General features: G+C 43.3%; 1 protein-coding gene across 7 annotated transcripts in view; it reads left to right on the top strand.

Moving 5' to 3' along the window:
• Nipa2 (NIPA magnesium transporter 2) overlaps positions 1–17,904 on the top strand; it is a 39,050-nt gene extending 21,146 nt beyond the window's left edge. For 4 of the 7 annotated variants that reach the window (XM_063249804.1, XM_063249803.1, XM_063249805.1 and 1 more), the window contains 5 exons: positions 6,142–6,377; positions 7,909–8,046; positions 13,681–13,771; positions 15,069–15,229; positions 16,837–17,904. In XM_063249804.1, the coding sequence (XP_063105874.1) occupies positions 6,239–6,377; positions 7,909–8,046; positions 13,681–13,771; positions 15,069–15,229; positions 16,837–17,471 (1,164 nt within the window). In that variant the 5' untranslated portion in view covers positions 6,142–6,238 and the 3' untranslated portion in view covers positions 17,472–17,904. Of the gene's footprint in view, positions 1–6,141; positions 6,378–7,908; positions 8,047–11,879; positions 12,036–13,680; positions 13,772–15,068; positions 15,230–16,836 lie in introns of those variants that run through there. The other 3 variants (XM_063249807.1, XM_063249809.1, XM_063249810.1) reach the window with 3 other exon arrangements.
• Positions 17,905–18,109: the final 205 nt, after the last annotated feature.

The raw sequence follows: 18,109 nt of genomic DNA, 5'->3' as shown, positions 1-18,109 counted from the left end.
TTGCCTCTACTCTTAGACTTGATACTATCAAGCATACCAAATTCGAATAAAATCAGTCCAAACAAAACAGCAGTCTAACAAATCAGCTTCAAATAAAATCAGTCGTACTAAGGCAATGTAAATAATACAGGGTTTCAGTTTAAGTTAATAGGAAATTGAGGATAGTTACCATGGTATAACCTGCTATTTTAGGGATAGCTGTCTGTGCCCTCAAATCTAGTATGAGTGGACAAACCGGAACAAAATAAAATCAAACTAAACAGAATAATAAGTCTACTGTTGACTTTTAAATTCTGATACACTATTAACAATGTCCTCTGCTTTCCTTTATTAGACAGTTCCTCCCTTTTCCCTTTCTCAGGGTGCTTTGTATATTTTGGGTCTCACTAGCTCCTTTAGTTTTTAGAGTAGAGGTTCAACCTGTTATCTATCTGAGTGTTGCTGAACCTTTTTACCCCTGAGCTTGATCTTGAGCTGTACTCCTTTACCTACTAAAGCCACAAGGCTTTCCTTCCTTCCAGCTGTGTAGTTCTGCACTGCACAAAAGTGTCATAACTTTCCAACCTATCTGCGGCTGCTGGATGAGTTGTCCCTATTTCTCTCTGGTTCCCTGTCACATACAGCATCATTTTCTGATCTTTGACTTTCAGTTTATTAACCCTCTTTCAAGTTGAGTGTATCTCCTATTCAGAGCTTCTCAATGGATCCTGCCTCCTAATCTACTCTGCCTGTGTTTCTTTTTTGTTAGTGTATCAAGGATATCTATATTAAAGGTAATAGTTTACCATCTCTGCCTCATCTCTGCTGTTATTCATTTTACTCCTTCATTCCACTGTCTGCCCTGTTATTGAGGCTTCTCTGCCTCAATAGAATCCTGATATTTGCTGGAATCCTGATATTTTTTCCTGTCTCTCTCTGGAAAGTCAGTATTTTTTGTAGGGTTGGTTTGGTGCCCATGAACTCCCACATTTCCTCCTTGTCTTGGAAACATCTAATTTCTCCATTAATTTTGAGAGAGAGTTTTGCAGGGCACATCAATCTGGGTTGGAGGTTATTTTCTTTCAGGGCTTGGACTATTTCTCCCTGGGCTCTTCTCGATTTGAGAGTTTGTGTTGATAAGTCTGTCTTTATTTTGATGAGTTTTCCTTTGTAGGTGATCTGCTTTTTTTTGAGACAGGCTCTCACTGTGCAGTTCAGGCTACCCTTGAGCTCACTTTGTAGCCCAGGCTGGTCTCGAACTCACAACAATTCTCCTGCCTCAGCCTCCCAGTGCTGGGATTACAGGCATGAGCCACCACGGCCAGCTTAATCTGCTTCTTTTCTCTGACTGCTTTTAATATTCTATTCTTGTGGATTTCTGGGATCTTGATTATTACATGTCTGGGTGTAGATCTGTTTTGGTTGTAGTTGGTTGGAGTTCTGTGTGCCTCATTTATCTGGATATCCTTTCCTTTTCCTAGGCTTGGGAAGTTTCCTTAATTATTTCGGTGAATAGTCTTTGTAATTCATTTGTGGTTACTCCTGCTTTTTTGCTCACGTTTTTTATTCTTAAGTTATAGATCCTCTTGTCGTCTTCTAGCCTTTGTATTGTTACTTCCTGGTTCCTCATTATTTTTAAGAGATCTTTTCTTTCATGATCACACATTGCAAATCTATCTTCAAATTTTAAAGGGCTAACTTTAGTTTCTGTCAAGGCATTTTGCCAGCTTTCAATGGAGTTAATTTCCTGGTAATCCCTTTGGATCTATTTCATGTATTCTAGATTTTGTTTATATTCTTCACCAAAGGTTTCTCTTCCTTTTCTGGGTTCCTCCATACTTCCATCTGTGTTTTCTTGGGAGGGGCTTAGCATTTCTTTAATCTTTTTCTATCTTGCCTCACTTAGATTAGAATATCAGCCTTAAGTTCATCTGTGAGGTCACAAAGGCATTTCTTTATGTCCGCTGATGTTTGGCTAATGTTGCATGATTGCTGCCCTGGTTCTCTTCTGTATTTACCTCTCCTGGGCTTATTTTCCCAGGGTCAGCGGCAGGAGTGTCTCTAGTCATGTTTCTGATCTCTTCAGACAGGTGTACGATGGAGGTTTCAGGCCCTCTCCGTATTGCTTATGGTTTTTCCCAAGTGTGCTGACTGGGGTTTTGCTGCCCTCTCCAGTTTGCTGTTATCTGAGGTGCATGCAGGGACTGTGGGCTAACCACTTTTCTCTAAATCAGTCAACTGGCGAGTGCCTTCGGCAACTTAGGCTGTGCTGTGGTGGTTGTCACAGGATCCTGACCGTTTCATCCTTGGCTATTGGGTCCCAACCAGGGGCGTGGCTCAGCCCAAGCAGATCCCACCAGTCCTCTCTGGGCCAGGGGCTGCTTAACAGGGCCTTTGCCTGTAGGGTTTGGGTTAGTAGCTCTTGGCTTCCTCAAGGTGATCAAAGGTCTCAACATGATACCCAATAGAATGTCAATCCCTGATGTTATCCTTAGGATGTGGCTACATTTGTTTCATCCTTTGTCTTTGTTTTGAGGTCTGGCCCACAGTAGGGAGTGTTTAAGTGTTTGTTTCCCCCTCATAATTGCAAGGTATCTAGTCTTGTGCACTGGCCTAGCCACATCTGACTGCCTATGATATTCTGTCTCAGCTGCCTATAACAAGTATACTTGGTGCTGTGCTTCTCAGAAGCCTTTTGAACTTGTGGCTGAGTTTGGAAATATTTGAGGACATGAGTCAGAGGAACACTGGGATACTTTAAGCAAAGCCCAATGGCTGCTTCTAGCCAGAGTGCTAGACCAGAATGTTAATAAGAATGTAGGGAGTTAATGCTGTGCTCCTGAGGTTTCAGACAGGAGCAAGGATTCTTGAAGATTTGTATGAACAGTCATACACATTATACTCTCTCATCAGAAAAAAAATTGGTCTATATTTTGTTCATGTCCTGAGGAGGCTGAGTTTGAGGGTGATAGAGCAATTGATCTGGTAGTCGAAATTTCAAAGCAGCCCAATGTTTAGGCAGTGTTATGAGTGCTGCTGACTACTTTTTGCCAGATCTGTAAGTGAAAACTGGATGCAAAAAAGCAGAGCTGAAATATCTGGAAAAGGTGGGTTGGAAAAAAAACCAGGTGTAAAGTTGGGGCCAAAGGACGTATGTTACCTGAAGAGATTAGCACAGTTAAAAAGCAATCAAGTACTTTGAACTGAGTCAAGAAGAAACATGCCTTGAGAGCATGTCAGGAATTAGCTGGACCCCACTTGTTGCCAGCTCAGCAGTATAAAGTGTAAACCTTTCACTTAAGATGGATTCTTCCGGATGAATTGGATATGAAGGTAACAGGATCAAGGATGATGAGACTGAAGGAGAAGGAAGTTTGGGAGAAAAGATGAAGAATTTAGGTTTGGATGTATTGAATTTGGGCTTTTTTTTTTTTTCTTTTTCGTTTTTATCGGTACCAGGGATCGAACTCACGACCACATACTTGCAAGGCAAGCGCTTATGCCGCTGAACTAAATCCCCAGTCCCTTCAATTTGAGCTTTAATTAGATTTCTAGAAATCAAGCAGGCAGTTGTATGAGACCACCTAAGTGAAAATGCTTATGAATTCTATTCATATCTAAGACTTTATTTATTTGTTTTTGTCTTTTTGAGACAGGATCTCACTATGCAATTCAGACTGGCCTTGAGCTCACTTTGTAGCCCAGGCTGGTCTCGAACTCATAACAATCCTCCTGCCCCAGCCTCCTGAGTGCTGGGACTGTAGGCATGTGCCACCATGCTTGGGTAAAAATTTTTTTTAATGAAACAAAATTTCAAAACAAGATAATTAGAGGGTAACAGTGGTAGTCCATTTTATATTGTTATCTTTAACTTAGTTACTCAAAGTACAAGATACCTTCATTTACTTATCCAAGTAATATTAGCACAAACCTTTCTTATCAATGAAATAAGAGAGACTGGTAGTATAACCATTTTATATATTTATATTATATATAAAATTTCTTTAAGCTTCTCACACTGGGGAGACAATATGTTTACACATGCAAGTCTGATTTATTTCATATGAGTATGGGCCTGAGTTGCATGCATTTACCTATAAAAGTCTCCAGTTTATCCTTCTTTACAGCTGAGTAGTACTCCATTGTATAAAAGGACTGCATCTCTCCTTCAGTTATTGCTAGTTTTATGTTTTTGTGAACAAGCAGTTTCATAAACAGAAATAGCTTTGTGTTTTGTTTTTTATTAGGTATGGAATGCTGCATCTGTATAGATGCTACCAAAATAATCATGAACATGCTAAAAGATTTAGGTTGTACAAGTTATACTTTTAAAAACCATATGCAGAGGATTTGGGTAAAAGTTGAAAAGTGACTTAGGCCAGGGATACAGGTCAGCAGCACAGCACCTGCATGGCAACTATCAGGTTGTGAGTTCAATTCCTGGCACCAAAAAAACAAAGCAACTCTGGATTTGTACTGAGTGAGCATGAGCATGAGGTGGGGCACAGGGCTGTGACCAGCTTGCAGAATGATGAAGCGTGAAGTCACAGTCCCCTTGAGATGGACACTGGTGAGGGATGGTGGGGTTCTACTGCACTCTGCTGTATGAGACAACTGTGATTCTTTTCTTTTCTTTTTTTTTTTTTTGGTCCTGGGGATTGAACTCATGACCTCATGCTTGCCCGACAGGCACTTGTACCACTGAGCTAAATCCCTGGTATAGTGTGATTCTTTTTTGATGAGTCTTCCTTTTCCATTTGACCCTGAGGGGACAGAGCTGTTTTAAGTCTGTTGGATCTTGATCTCTCTAGAACAGTAACATATTGCCAAAATATCTGTAAAAACGGGGTTGTTTTTTCTTTGAGTTATTGCCTTAAGTATCTTTTTGATCTGTGGGATCCCTAAAAGCCATGGCTCACTGACTCCCTGCTCTGAAGGTCTCTGCTGCTGCATTTTTTTTTTTTTTTGTCTTTTTCCTTTTTATTGGTACCGGGGATCGAACTCACGACTGCCTGCTTGCAAGGCAGGCCTTATGCCACTGAGCTAAATCCCCAGCCCCTGCTGCTGCATTTTTACTGTTAATGGTTTTGTTGCAGCTTTGCAGGGTGGAGGAGTCTGGGAACAGTAGCACTCCACCATGCTCACTTGGTGAAAAGATGTGGTTTGTTTCTGGTTCACACCACACCAGCTTCTAGGTCATCTGGCTGAACGTTGTCACAAAGTAAAAATATTTCATTTGCGCGAGACCCCCCTACTTGCTTGCATGACAGATCCTTAATTCTCCAGTACTTGGGGCACAGTTGTCATAAATTGGGTTAGAGGCAACAGGACGCAGCACATTGTTAAACCATCATGTTCACCAGGAAGAAAAAGTTATAAACAGTGTCATCACATTGAGGGCCCAACCTTCAGCATCATGCAGCTGCTTTTACTTCTTTTTTCTTTCTTTTCTGTTTTTTTGGTACCAGGGGTTGAACGCATGAGCGCACGCTTTCAAGGCAGGTGCTTATGCCTCTGAGCTCAATCCCTGACCCTTCCTTTTTCTTTACACTTCGAAAACCAAATTTTGAAACCACAAAGGTCTGTGTTCCTGTCCAAATTCTGCTTTTAGCCATCTCAGCATTCTGCAACTAATTGATGTGGGTGAGATTTATATGGGTCATTTGCTGCTAATGTAACTCCCTTTTCCGGAGCAGTTCCTAATGTGGTTGTGTGCGGTGGTTGTCTGTGCTGTGCCACCCTGGAATGCTTCCTGCTGGTCGCCTTCACATTTGTATCTAGAATTTGTATCCCTGCTGCCTGGCTTGTTCAGTTACTGCTCTGTTGGGCTATACCCACCCGCCAAGGCCGTGGCTGCTCTCCTGGCTGTCTAGCCCGCGCCTCCCGTCAGCTGTCCATCAGCAGGTTGACGGCCTCTGCTGGCAGGATCCCCAGTCCTGACCACCCCTGAAGCTCCCTCCTCTCGCAGCCTACACTCTGCTGGGTTTGGGGCTCGCACTTTCCCACCCCCTGCAATAGCAAGAATCTGTCTCAAGGGAAAAAACCTTATCGTCAGTCACAGTAATATTTTTCCTTTTAAAAGAGAAATGAAGTAAAATTTTGAATTGCATCTAAGCTGTGACAGTCATTCTATAAAAATATTATTTTATTTTGTGTTTCTAGATTCGAAGATGACATCAAACTCTCTGTAGATGCCAGCAGTTGCTGTGTTCTGTGATCATCAGTGTGATCCCCAGGAACTTCTTACGTAACAAACGAAATGAGCCCGGGGCGTGGAAAGTATGACTTTTACATTGGTTTGGGGCTGGCTATGACCTCCAGCATTTTCATTGGAGGGAGTTTCATTCTGAAGAAGAAGGGCCTTCTGCGCCTTGCCCGGAAGGGCTCCATGAGAGCAGGTAGGTGTGCTTGCCTTCTGTGCTCTGAAAGGACGTCCGTGTGAGCTCCGTGCTTGGGTCCTTGAAGGAAGGCCGCCTGTGTGCTTCTTGGGAGTGCACTGGAACCTTTGGACGATGCAAGTGTTATAAATGTTTATAGACACATAATCTATATTGAGAAGGATAAAAAGGTGTCAGGAGTTACGGCTCAGTCCTCATGTTACAACCAAAGTGGGAGCAGCTAGCAGTGCCACATTAGCATCCAGATGTGTCTTTCAGTTTCTCCTGTGCACAGAGGGTTGCTGAAGAGAACCGCAGTCTTACTGAAGCTTTCAGTGTGACGGGGTGATTCCGTTCTCCCGCCTCTGCCTCGTCCTCGGCCTGATGGGAACCTCACGAGTAGGCCCACGTGGCAGTACACATGATTGCTTTCTCTCTTCTCTGCCATCTCTGTGCTCAGACCTGATTCACCGGCGTTAAAACACACGACAGCAGACACTGTTGGCATTTACTGGACAGAGGAGGAAGTTTTTTGTGTTTTGTTTTGTTTTGTTGGTACTGGGGATGAAACTTGGGACCTTGGGCTTGCCAGGCAGGGGCTTATGCCATTGAGCTAAATCCCGGGCCCAGAGTAAAGACTTGTGTTTGCCAATTCTTCATTATTGACCCTGAGTCCTTCCTCCTTGTCCTTACAGCCTGTGCTTGTGAAGGATTCATTCACTTAGTTGTTTTCTTTTGGACAGTGCTTCAGGTGTAGACTGTCTTCTGACTTTATTCACGCGGCCACTTTAAGGCAAGCCACAGAAGACGAAGCCCAGTGTGCTGGCAGCTCCCGAGGCTGAGCTGAGCACCTCTCTGCCTTGCTGGGGCTGCAGTCTCTGTGTCAAGGGCTGTGCACACCCAGGCTTACCTGGGCACACTGACTCATTTGCTGCTACTGTTTAAAAGTTTTTTATTTTTTGCGTACAGGTATTGAAGCCAGGGGCCTTCACAATGAGCTGTATCCCCAGCTCTTTTATTTGTATGTGGAGAAAGAGTCTTGCTAAGTCACTGTGTAGCCCGGCCAGGCTCAGACTTTTGATCTTCCTGTCTCAGTCTTCTGGAGAGCTTGGGCTACTTTTTATTGGTTCATTTTCTTTACATTGAACTTGAGTTCATAAACTAAAAGGAGGAAATAAAAGCTAAATATAAGGATCGAGTTCTGTTTCTCAAGAATATAATACATTGTTAACACTCATGGTCCTCACATCCCCTTTTCTTTTTTTTTTTTTTTTTGTCTTTTTCCTTTTTATCGGTACTGGGGATCGAACTCACGACTGCCTGCTTGTAAGGCAGGCGCTTATGCCGCTGAGCTAAATCCCCAGCCCCCCTCACATCCCTTTTCTAAGGCAATCATAAAAGTAATATCTAAGAAATTGCATTATAGAATCATGTAGATATCTTTATTTATAAGTCAACATGTTAAATATTTTAAGATTTGTCATTGCTAATAGTGGTTGTAATTAACATGAGCCTGATCTTCCAAAGAAGTGAAACGTTTCTTTATCCACAGGTCAAGGTGGCCATGCGTATCTTAAAGAATGGTTGTGGTGGGCTGGACTGCTGTCAAGTATGTATGGAGAACATTCCAAGAGACTATTAGAGCTGTGTGTTAAAGTATTTGCAGATGATGTTGTAGCTTGCAATACTAGTAGGTTTTAAACTACTGGGAACTCTTGTTTTAATGAGTAAAACTGAAAATATCTTTAAACCTGAGAAAGTAACTCAGCAGTTTAATAGCTTGATTTGGATGACAAGACTTTGTTTCACCCACCTGGTAAAGCTATGTTTGATATAGTTGTGCATTTTTTAAAAATTCAGCTTTGCTTAAGAAGTTAATTTTGGACCGGGGATTTGGCTCAGTAGCACAGCGCCTGCCTGGCAAGCATGAAGTCCTGAATTCAATTCCTGGGACCCACCCCCGCAAAAAAGTTAATTCTGGGCCTTGTGTTGTAGTATAGTGATACGGTGTTTGCCTAGCATGTGCAAGAACCAGAGTTTGACTTCCCAGTACAACACAAAATGAAAAGAAGAAACAGGTAATTTTTTTTTTAATTTTAAAGAGGATAAAACCAAGGAAAATAAAAGAGAATAAACCAATAGAAATAAACCAGTATAAGTGATATAGGACTTCAAAACCTTATGAAATCAACAATAGTTACCATAACTTCAAAATAGCTACAGATACCTTCAGACATGGAATAGAAACATAAAAACAAAACAATGAAAGCAATAAAGAAATTCAAAACAAGCCAATAGTAAATCCAAAATGGCTACCATAATATGTCTTGCTCTTTTAAATACTGAAAAAGGTAATTTTAAAAATGAAGGCTCAAAGAAAAACGTGATTTTTTCAGTTCTTCCCTCTGTATATTTGATAAGACTGTCTATGCTATTTTGATGATTACTTTAAAAAGGCTTGTGGAAAAAGTTGTTCTTGAATACTGAATCTTGACTGTTCAGCAGATGTGTGTTGATGTCCTTTATTTTGGTGGTGGTGCTGTTGCTGCTGGAGTATTGACCCCAAGGCCTTGTGTACGCTCGCCAGGACCTGTGCCACTGAGCCGCATCCCAGCCCATATTGATCGGCCCGTGGACTTGGTGGTGTTCTAGGGCCGGGAGGGAAAAAGACCTACAAAATCCCTGCCCATTTGAAACGTACATTGTAGGTGGGAGGCAGATGGCAAACAGGTTATTGTGTGCATGTGTGCGTGGGAGGAAATGCTAAGCTGAAGGAGTAAGGGTGGGACAGAAAATCTAAAATGAAGGCTAGGTGGGTTTAACATTTTAAATAGGCAAGTCTTGCTTACTTAAGATAGTGTGGTAAATCCCTGACTTTGGAACACTGAAGTTGTGAACTTCCATAGGGGTACTGTATTGGACTCCCTTTCCAGGGCATGGACAAATCTGACTCACGAATGTTCTCCTTGAGCAGAACTCGTAAGTTGAAGACTTACAGTACCTGAGTAAAAGATATCAGGGACACGAGGAATCTGTCCGTATGAATATGCGGGTAGAACAACATTTGAAACAAGAGGATGATGACTGTGAAGCCAGTGGAAGGGACTGTGTCTCAGTGGTTAGCGTGTGACAGGTGGCCCCACCGTGGTTCCTGCCTCCTGCGTTTCAGAGCATAGTGCGGTCCCTCCGAGTTGTTGCTGGCCCAGAGTGGCAACAGGAGACCTGGGGAATGAGGGTGTGTGCCTTCCGAGACCGAATCACCAGAGGCATGGGGGCCGGAGGAGTCCTACGGGGTGACCACCCCCTGCCAGCCCAGCTTCTGATGGCTGCAGCTCTCTCACGGGTGACGGACCCTGACTTCCAAAGTCTTGACCCACAGACACTGTGAGAGTGAAGTTACTGGCATTCTTTCCCTTTCAAAAACATTGGCGTCTCTTTGCTGTACATAATGAACACAGCTATGATGGTCGCTGGTGTGTGTACAAATAGCATCTTGATCCTTTTACTCCCCCCCTCCCCGTTCTGTCCTGTCCCCCTCATCCCCAGGCCCCTCTCCATCCCCGCACAGTCATTTAAAACTGCCAATTTTAGGTGGTTTTTTCCTGTGACATTAGAATACTGAGACTTCAGAAAACATTAAAGAGGAAATGAAAGCAGTAAGAGCGAGGCGGGGGAGCAGGACTTGAGTTCAGAGAAGCCGCGAAGGCTCTGTAGGAGGCAGCAAGGGTTTTAACTTTATGTTACATGGGAAGCTGCTGGAAGCTTGGCTGAGCACAGTGCCATGGTCTGATGCAGGCTTTCACGGGCTCTGCTGTGTTGAGGTGCACACTGGAGGCAGAAGCAGTTATGGAGCTGTTAGAGTAATTGGGTAAGCGGGGAAAGCATGGACCACAAAGTGGTGAAGAGTGCTAATGTGTTTTCAAGGTGGAGCTGAGGAGATGTGCTCACTGATGAGAGGATAGGGAGTGAAAGAGAAGGGCCAAGGAAGACCTGGAAACGTTGGACCAGGAACTGAAGGCTGTTAACCGGCTGATAAAACTGCAGGCAGGACCTACGGGGGGAAGGAGGGTATCAGGTTGGGTGTGCATCTGTTAGAGGGTGATGCTCCTACGAACTGTCCAAGCAGAGCCACAAAGAATCTGATCATTAGGTCTGGAATCTGCCACGTGGTGCAGGCTGGAGAGACCAGTTAGTGAATCACTGTTCGTATTTAAAGTCACAAGCCTGGGTAAGATCATGTAAGAAATGAGAGCGGGTGGAATAAGCAGCCAGGATGAGACCACACAGAGCCAGATCCCTTTAGAGTTCAGAAAGAGGCAGCGAAGCGCAGCCAGGGTCCCAGGAGGAGTCTGAGAGCCTGGGCTCCCAGGAGCCAGGGCGGAGAGTTTGAGGGGGCAGAGCACTGTGTGTCACAGAGCAGGTTCCGTGTGCATCAGAAGGTGACACGGAGCTGGGTGTGGTGGTGCACACTTACTCTGTAATCCCGGCTACTCGGGAGGCTGAGACGAGCCTCACCTCTGTAGGAACTGTGCCACCACACATGGCTTTTGCAGTCTAGTCTTACCAATGAATATATATGAGGAAATAACCCAAATAAAATACATTGTGAGCAAGTGAGATTTATTCTAGGAATGCACAGTTAGCGCAGATTTAGGGAGCTGATCTTGTCGTTTATCATGTTAACAAATTTCACTTTTTTGAGACAGGGTCTCACAATACGTGTAGTTCACATTGGCCTCACCTCAGACTCATAGTGACCCTCCTGCCGTGGCCTCCTGAGTGTTGGGTTTACGGGAATGCACTACTACACCTGGCCTTTTAGTTTTTTAAATGGGTATCTTCCTCATGTTTTCTTGTTTATAATTAACTATTTGTAATTTTAAAATTGTATGCAGGTGGTATTATTTGAAGATTTCATTTTTTAACTTACTAATTTACGGCTAGGCTTAGCATGTTGATTTTGTATTCAATAACACTGCCAAATCTTTGTGTGTAGTTCATCTGTGTATTCTCTGGAGTTTTTATACCCACAAGTCTGTGATCTGGCTAACAGTTTGCATACCTTCCCACGCCTGCGCCTTCCACCCTTGTCTGGTCGTGCTGGCCAGACCCTGATAAAACACTGTGTAAAGAATAGGGTTCATTTGCTTATTCCCAGCTCCAAGGCAAGCCTGCAAGGTGTCTCTGTTGCAGTGTCACTGTGATTGTCTTGGGATTTGTTAGAAACCCTTTGTACTATTAGGTAGCTTAAATTACTTACTTACAATGGCTTTTCTGTCATGAACAGTTGTATTTTAGTGGAATGATCGTATAATGTATTATAAAGTTGACATATGTTTCATACTACCTTACACATCAGTGTCACCCATTCAAAGCTAGATTGTTTTATGGTAGGTAATAAAACTGACTTTTATAAAAAAATTCGTAAGTCCAAAATGCACAGAGGTGAAAGACCCTGCTATGTAGGCTCAGACTTACTCAGAACTACACTGACTAAACTAGTCTGCCTCTTTGCCGAGATAGAGAAATGAAGAATAGCACGAAGAATGATGAAACGGACCCACAAACGCATTAAGAAACTCTTTTCACCTGGGCGTGGTGGCACACGCCTGTAATCCCAGCACTCGGGAGATGAGGCAGGAAGATGGTTGCAAGTTTGGGACCAGCCCAGGCTACAGAGTGAGTTTGAGACCAGCCCAAACTGCCTAGCAAGACTCTGTCTCAAAAAGACAAAAGAAGAAAAAAAAAAAACTCTTCAGTGGTGTTGGAATATCCCATAGGGAAAAGAAGAAAGTTAGTTACGCTCTGCACATAAAGTCAGATTCAGACAGTCCGAAAGCCTAAATGTAAAAGGCAAGAACCTAGAGAATTTAGCAAGTAAAAAATGCAGAAAAATAATTTAAAAATAGTTATAGATATAGTCAGCGTCAGACGGTCCGTAAGTCTAAATGTGAAAGGGAGGAACGTAGAGAATTTAGTTAGTAAAAAGTGCAGAAAAATATTTTAAAAATAGTTGTAGAAAACACTAACTGCAGAAGGAAATATTTTAAGATGTGACATTGAAATTAAGAATTTATGATCCCAGGCCGTGGTGATACATACCTGTGATCCCAGCACTCAGGAGGCTGAGGCAGAGTTTGTGCCCAGCCTGGACTACATAGAGAGTTGAAGGCCAGCCTCAGCTACATGGTGAGACCCTGTCTCAACAATAAAACACCCAAGGGGGAGGAGAAAGAATTGATGATCCCGAGCTGGGTATAGCACTGTATGCTTGGGAAGCTGGGGCAGAAGGATTATGATTTCACGGCCAGCCTGCACAGCATAGTGAGTTTGAGGCTAGCCTGGGGAACATAGTGGGAATTTGTCTCAGAAAAGAATTTATGTCCTCAGCATTGTAAAAGAAAAATACAGAAATCCCCCAAACCTTATTTTGATCTTGAGTTTATTACGTCTGAAAAAATAATTGGTATGTGTTAATGAAGAAAAGGTTCCTACCTAAAGCATAAAGAATTGCCTTAATAAGAGAAAACGAACAAGCTAGTAGACCTGCAGGGTTGGTCCCTCCCTTTTTGAGGCAGTCTTACTGTTTGGGTAAAAGCGGCACCTGCGTCTCTGAGCTGTGGCCATGGCTCCCACGGCCTCCTGGCTGCTGCCGCCTGGCTGCTCCAGTGGGAGCCACCCTGGTGCCAGTGGGGTTCACCTCCACCCCTCACATTTCCTCTGACACTCGCTTTGCAGAAGGGCGCCTCCCCCCTCAGCGTGCTTTCCCTCCTCTGGCTAAAGCTTTCTTAATGGCACTTTAAACTATTTGACATATGTATTTGATCTTTCCTCACTAAAATGTAAATTTGAGAGTTGTTTTTCTCCTCCCCACAGTTTGTGATCCTACTTATACCTTGTAAGTTGAGTTTATTTGAAAAGAGCCAGTGATAGATGTCATACAAACTATCAGTTCCCTAAACAAATGTAATTATTACATATCACACACATTAACACATCTTGAAAAGGAGGGCCACTGGAAAAGACTTACTGATACCTTTGTATCAGTTTTGGCTTCTTTTAATTGATTTGTGTATGTGTGTAGGATATAAATATCTACTTAATTTTTTGAAGAAAACACCATCAAGTAAACATAAATTCAGTGTTTTCAATTAAGATTATGTTTGTGTTGATTCCGATAGACTTTTGGATACTCAATGCTGATAATTCACAGAACTGTGATCCTTATTAATAGGAGAAAATACAGAACTTGATATGTAAGTTGCATACATGCAGACATTTCCAGAATCAAACACTTCCTGAGATTCTGTTGTGCATCTCGCAGTGGGAGCTGGAGAGGTGGCCAACTTCGCTGCGTATGCCTTTGCCCCAGCCACGCTGGTGACCCCGCTGGGAGCGCTCAGCGTCCTCGTAAGGTAAGGACACACTTGTGTGCAGGAGCAGTCGGGAGTGTTTTGCTACGGAAAGCAGCCTCAGTGTGGTTAACGCGTGAGTGTAGTTGTGTCTCAGCAGCCTTCGGGACCTTTGTTTACACTTAGCGCTGTGTTCCGCGCAGGCAAGCTGCTGATCAGTGGGGAGGGTGTTCTTTGGCTTATGGGTGGCTCTGATGTTTGGAGACTCCAGTTGCCCTTTCTCATCTTCTGTCGTCCGTCTGTGCACATTTTGGTGAGGGTTGCGTGGCCCTGCCTGCCCGGGGAGGTCGCTTACAGCAGCATTCAGTTCGGTCGTCTTCAGTATTTAAACAACAAGCCCATTTGGAGATCCATTTGGGCCACTGTTCTGAAAGGCTATTGACTATGTAGTCAATGCTTTTTTTCAAGGAAGTACATACAAAATAAGATCATGATCTTTATTATTCCCTCATTTTAAATACAAATTGATTCTGTATTTTTTTCTTGGCTTAGATAAAGCTGTTACTAAAACAGGTGTTACAGTGGACCCTCGAGTTGTGACCGGTCTAACAACTTGAGTAATGAGTGGAATTTGAGATTCAACTTACGACCAAAGTCTTGAGTTGTAACCCAGATGCCAGCCGCTGTGCTTCCAGATGGTCTCAGACACAGATGTAACCCTCAGAAAGTTCTGGAAGGAACATTATAGCACCCTTCCTGTTTGGGCCTCACCGAGAAACCCCAGGCCACCGTCCCTAGGAGCACTGAGACCCACTTGTGTAAGGAGAGAGACTGGGAAGGCTCTGAGGACAAACTTGAGTCACAGTATGCTTGGGGACTGAGTTCAAGCCGAGAGTCCACTGCACTGAGCTCATAACTTAGGGAAATCAATAATTAAATGCCCTCACAGCATCTAGTTTCTTCTGTTCTGAACTCAGTACTTGTAAATAACAGGATAATTAAGAGGCAAATTGTATAATTACATTAAATGGGCATGAAATGGGTTGCATCCACTTATAGGGAAAGGCTGAACAATTTTTAGGCATTGGTTTGGATATAGATTTCTAATTAGGACATAAGTAAGTAGGACATATTGTAAGTTTCTTGGAAGGAAAGATGGTAAATATATAGGGTTGGTACCTGATGAAGCAGGTGACTCATTTTATTGTCTAATGTACATTTTATTTTGCCAGAAAGTTAGAATCTTCATAATCACAGTGGTTAGTGTGGGTTTAGTAATATAAACTGTGAGTGCTGATGCTCGTAAGTGGAGGCAGCAGCTGCTTATAAAGTTCTCAGTCCTCTTTCTTTTCCATTTTAGTGCCATTCTTTCTTCATACTTTCTCAATGAAAGACTCAATCTTCATGGGAAAATTGGGTGTTTGCTGAGTATTCTAGGATCTACAGTGATGGTCATCCACGCTCCAAAAGAGGAGGAGATAGAGACCTTGAATGAAATGTCACACAAGTTAGGTGATCCAGGTAAGAAAACTGTACTTTTTGAGATGGAGTCTTGCTGTATAGTTCAGGCCGGCCTCAAATTTGAGATAATTTTCCTGCCTCTGCTTCCTGAGTGCTGGGATTATAGGTGAGTGCCACCATGCTCAGCTGTGTTTTACTTTAATCAGAACCTTACGTGAACACAGGGACCGTTGTACAGAGCCTGTTATGGAAAATAAAGCGTTGCTGTGGGCCTCTCTCCAGCTCCTTGCTTCTTTTGTTCTTTAAGCCTTGTGCTCTGCATAATGCGTGTGTCATGTTGCCGCTGCTTCCTTGGTTGTAGTCATTATCTGCTGCGTCTTAACTACTGCGTCTGCTGCGCTTGCTTGTTTCTTTGTCATTACATAATTTTTGTTCTCACCTTAGCCGTATTGTGCTCACTTTCCTACTGTGACTGCCATCGTTTCTTTATTTTGTGTTGCTATTAAGAAATCAGATCAGCAGCTGATTCTTTGATCTGATACCTGTGACCCATGTTGTGACTTTGGAAGCGTTTGGGGCCTTTTTTTAGTGTCTGGCATCTAGCCTTTCCCACTGACGTGCCTACATGTGGGTCCACTTTCTCTGTTGTACCAGATACTTACTCAGTATCTTTAATTTGAAAATTGATGTCTTAATCTGGGGAACTGAATTGAATTGCCTTTCTCGATATTCTTTTGTTTTCTCTTACTGATTTTTTTCTTTGCTTTTCTTTCTTGCTTTCTTTATTTTTGGTGGTACTGGGGATTGAAAGCAGGGCCTCTGCCCTGCGTGGCAGCCCCAGCACCACCATCCGCACAAGTGGTCAGTCACCAAGGCGCCCAGGCGTGGCTCAGAGTTACAGTTCTCCTGCCTTGGACTCCCAGACTGCTGGGGCTATGGGTGGACCGCTGCGCGCAGCCCGACTCTGTATCAGTTGAGCATCCAGAACTAGGTTTTCTTTTTGCCTTTTTTGTTTGCTGCTAGGGCTTGAACCGAGGGCTTTGTGCATACTGGGCAAGTAGTCTGCCACTGAGCTACATCTCCAGCCCATTTATTTTATATCGTTTTCCTCTCATTTTTACAATTTTGCCTTTATCTTCCGTCTTTTGGGAGCCTTGCTATTGTCTGGCCTGTTTTTTTTTTTTAGTCTTACATTTGTATTTTATTTATTTATTTTAGGGTAGTGGGAGTCAGAAACAGGGCCTTGTGCTAGGCTGTGCCTTACCACTGAGCTGTATTCCTAGCCCTTTGTACTTTTAGATGGGTGCTTGCTAAGTTGTCCAGACTGGCCATAAACTGGGATCTTACTGTCTTAGTCTCCTTAGGATTTCTTTCCTTTGTTTTGTTTTTTTCAGATAAGGTTTCCCCATATAGCTATTTCAGGCTGGTCTTTTTAACTGTGTAGTCCAGGCTGGCTTTAAATTCATAGCAGTCCTCCTCCTCAGGCTGCTAAGGGCTGAGATTGTAGGCTTGCTCCATGATTTCTGTGGCAGGAAATGTGAAGTAATTTTTATTGTGGGGCGTACTTTTTGTACTCCTTGTCTAGATCACTGTATTTTTTTGCTTGGATCATCTATGTTGACAAACATCTCACCAAATGTTTGATGGAGGTAACTCCTTTCCTCCAGGCTTTGTGGTCTTTGCAACACTCGTGGTCATCGTGTCCTTGATCCTCATCTTCGTGGTGGGGCCTCGCCACGGGCAGACCAACATCCTGGTGTACATTACCATCTGCTCCGTGATTGGTGCCTTCTCAGTCTCCTGCGTGAAGGGCCTGGGCATCGCCATCAAGGAGCTGGTGGCGGGCAGGCCTGTGCTGCAGCACCCGCTGGCCTGGGTCCTGCTGCTGAGCCTGGTGGTCTGCGTGAGTACTCAGATCAACTACCTGAACCGGGCGCTGGACATATTCAACACGTCCATCGTGACGCCCATCTACTATGTGTTCTTCACCACCTCGGTTTTAACCTGCTCGGCCATTCTCTTTAAGGAGTGGCAGGACATGCCCACAGACGATGTCATCGGAACGCTGAGTGGCTTCTTCACCATCATTGTGGGGATATTCTTGTTGCATGCCTTTAAAGACGTCAGCTTTAGTCTAGCAAGTCTGCCCATATCTTTTCGCAAAGATGAAAAAGCAGCGAATGGCAATCTCTCTAATATGTATGAAGTCCTTAATAACAACGAAGAAAGCTTACCTTGTGGCGCTGAACAGCACCCTGGTGAAAATATCTCCCGGAGAAATGGGAGCCTGACCGCTTTTTAAGAAGGACGTGATTTTAAAGGGTTAGTCTGCAGCTCTGTGACAGTGCCGATTTTGAATATCAGAACGTGTCTGGAAAAGCAGTGTCCTCGACGTTCTCTAAAGACAATCTTTTTTAAGGTTTCACTAATTTGGACCAAGAAATTACTTTTCCTATATTTAAACAATGGTAGCTTACTAAAATGACCTTAGTACACAGCCAGTTTCTATTAACATTGTATTATTGTAGAGGCATTTTACATTTTGATTCTTTCTTCAAAATCTAAATGCATTAATGACAGTTTGAGGTCTATAGAAATGCTTTATTTTTTCATTGGTGATGAAAGTCTGAAGTGTACACTTGTCATCCCTACCCCTCCCTTTCTGGCCACATCAGGCCTTTTGATTGTAAAAAAGAGCAAAATTATCCCAATACATTATCCTGTGACTTACGTTACCTGTAGAGTCGACTCTTGCTTGATGAATTAGTGTAAGTTTCAAGTATTACTTTAAGGGAACCCTTCATTTTTAAATGAAAGTTCTTCATGAAACATGAGGCTAGGGAACCAAGTGGAGGAGCACTTCCTTGGCCCCTAGAGTCTGGTTTTGTGGCCGTTTCCTGTGTGCGTCTGAGGCTGCCTTGGCGGCTCAGTCAGAAGTAT

Source organism: Cavia porcellus, unplaced genomic scaffold (genome assembly GCF_034190915.1).
Source record: "Cavia porcellus strain 051 isolate PalLab524CR breed Dunkin Hartley unplaced genomic scaffold, mCavPor4.1 scaffold_6, whole genome shotgun sequence".
Classification (NCBI taxonomy): Eukaryota; Metazoa; Chordata; class Mammalia; order Rodentia; family Caviidae; genus Cavia; species Cavia porcellus.
The sequence above is the reverse complement of the archived record's forward strand: the minus strand, read 5'-3'. Positions and strand labels throughout refer to the sequence as shown.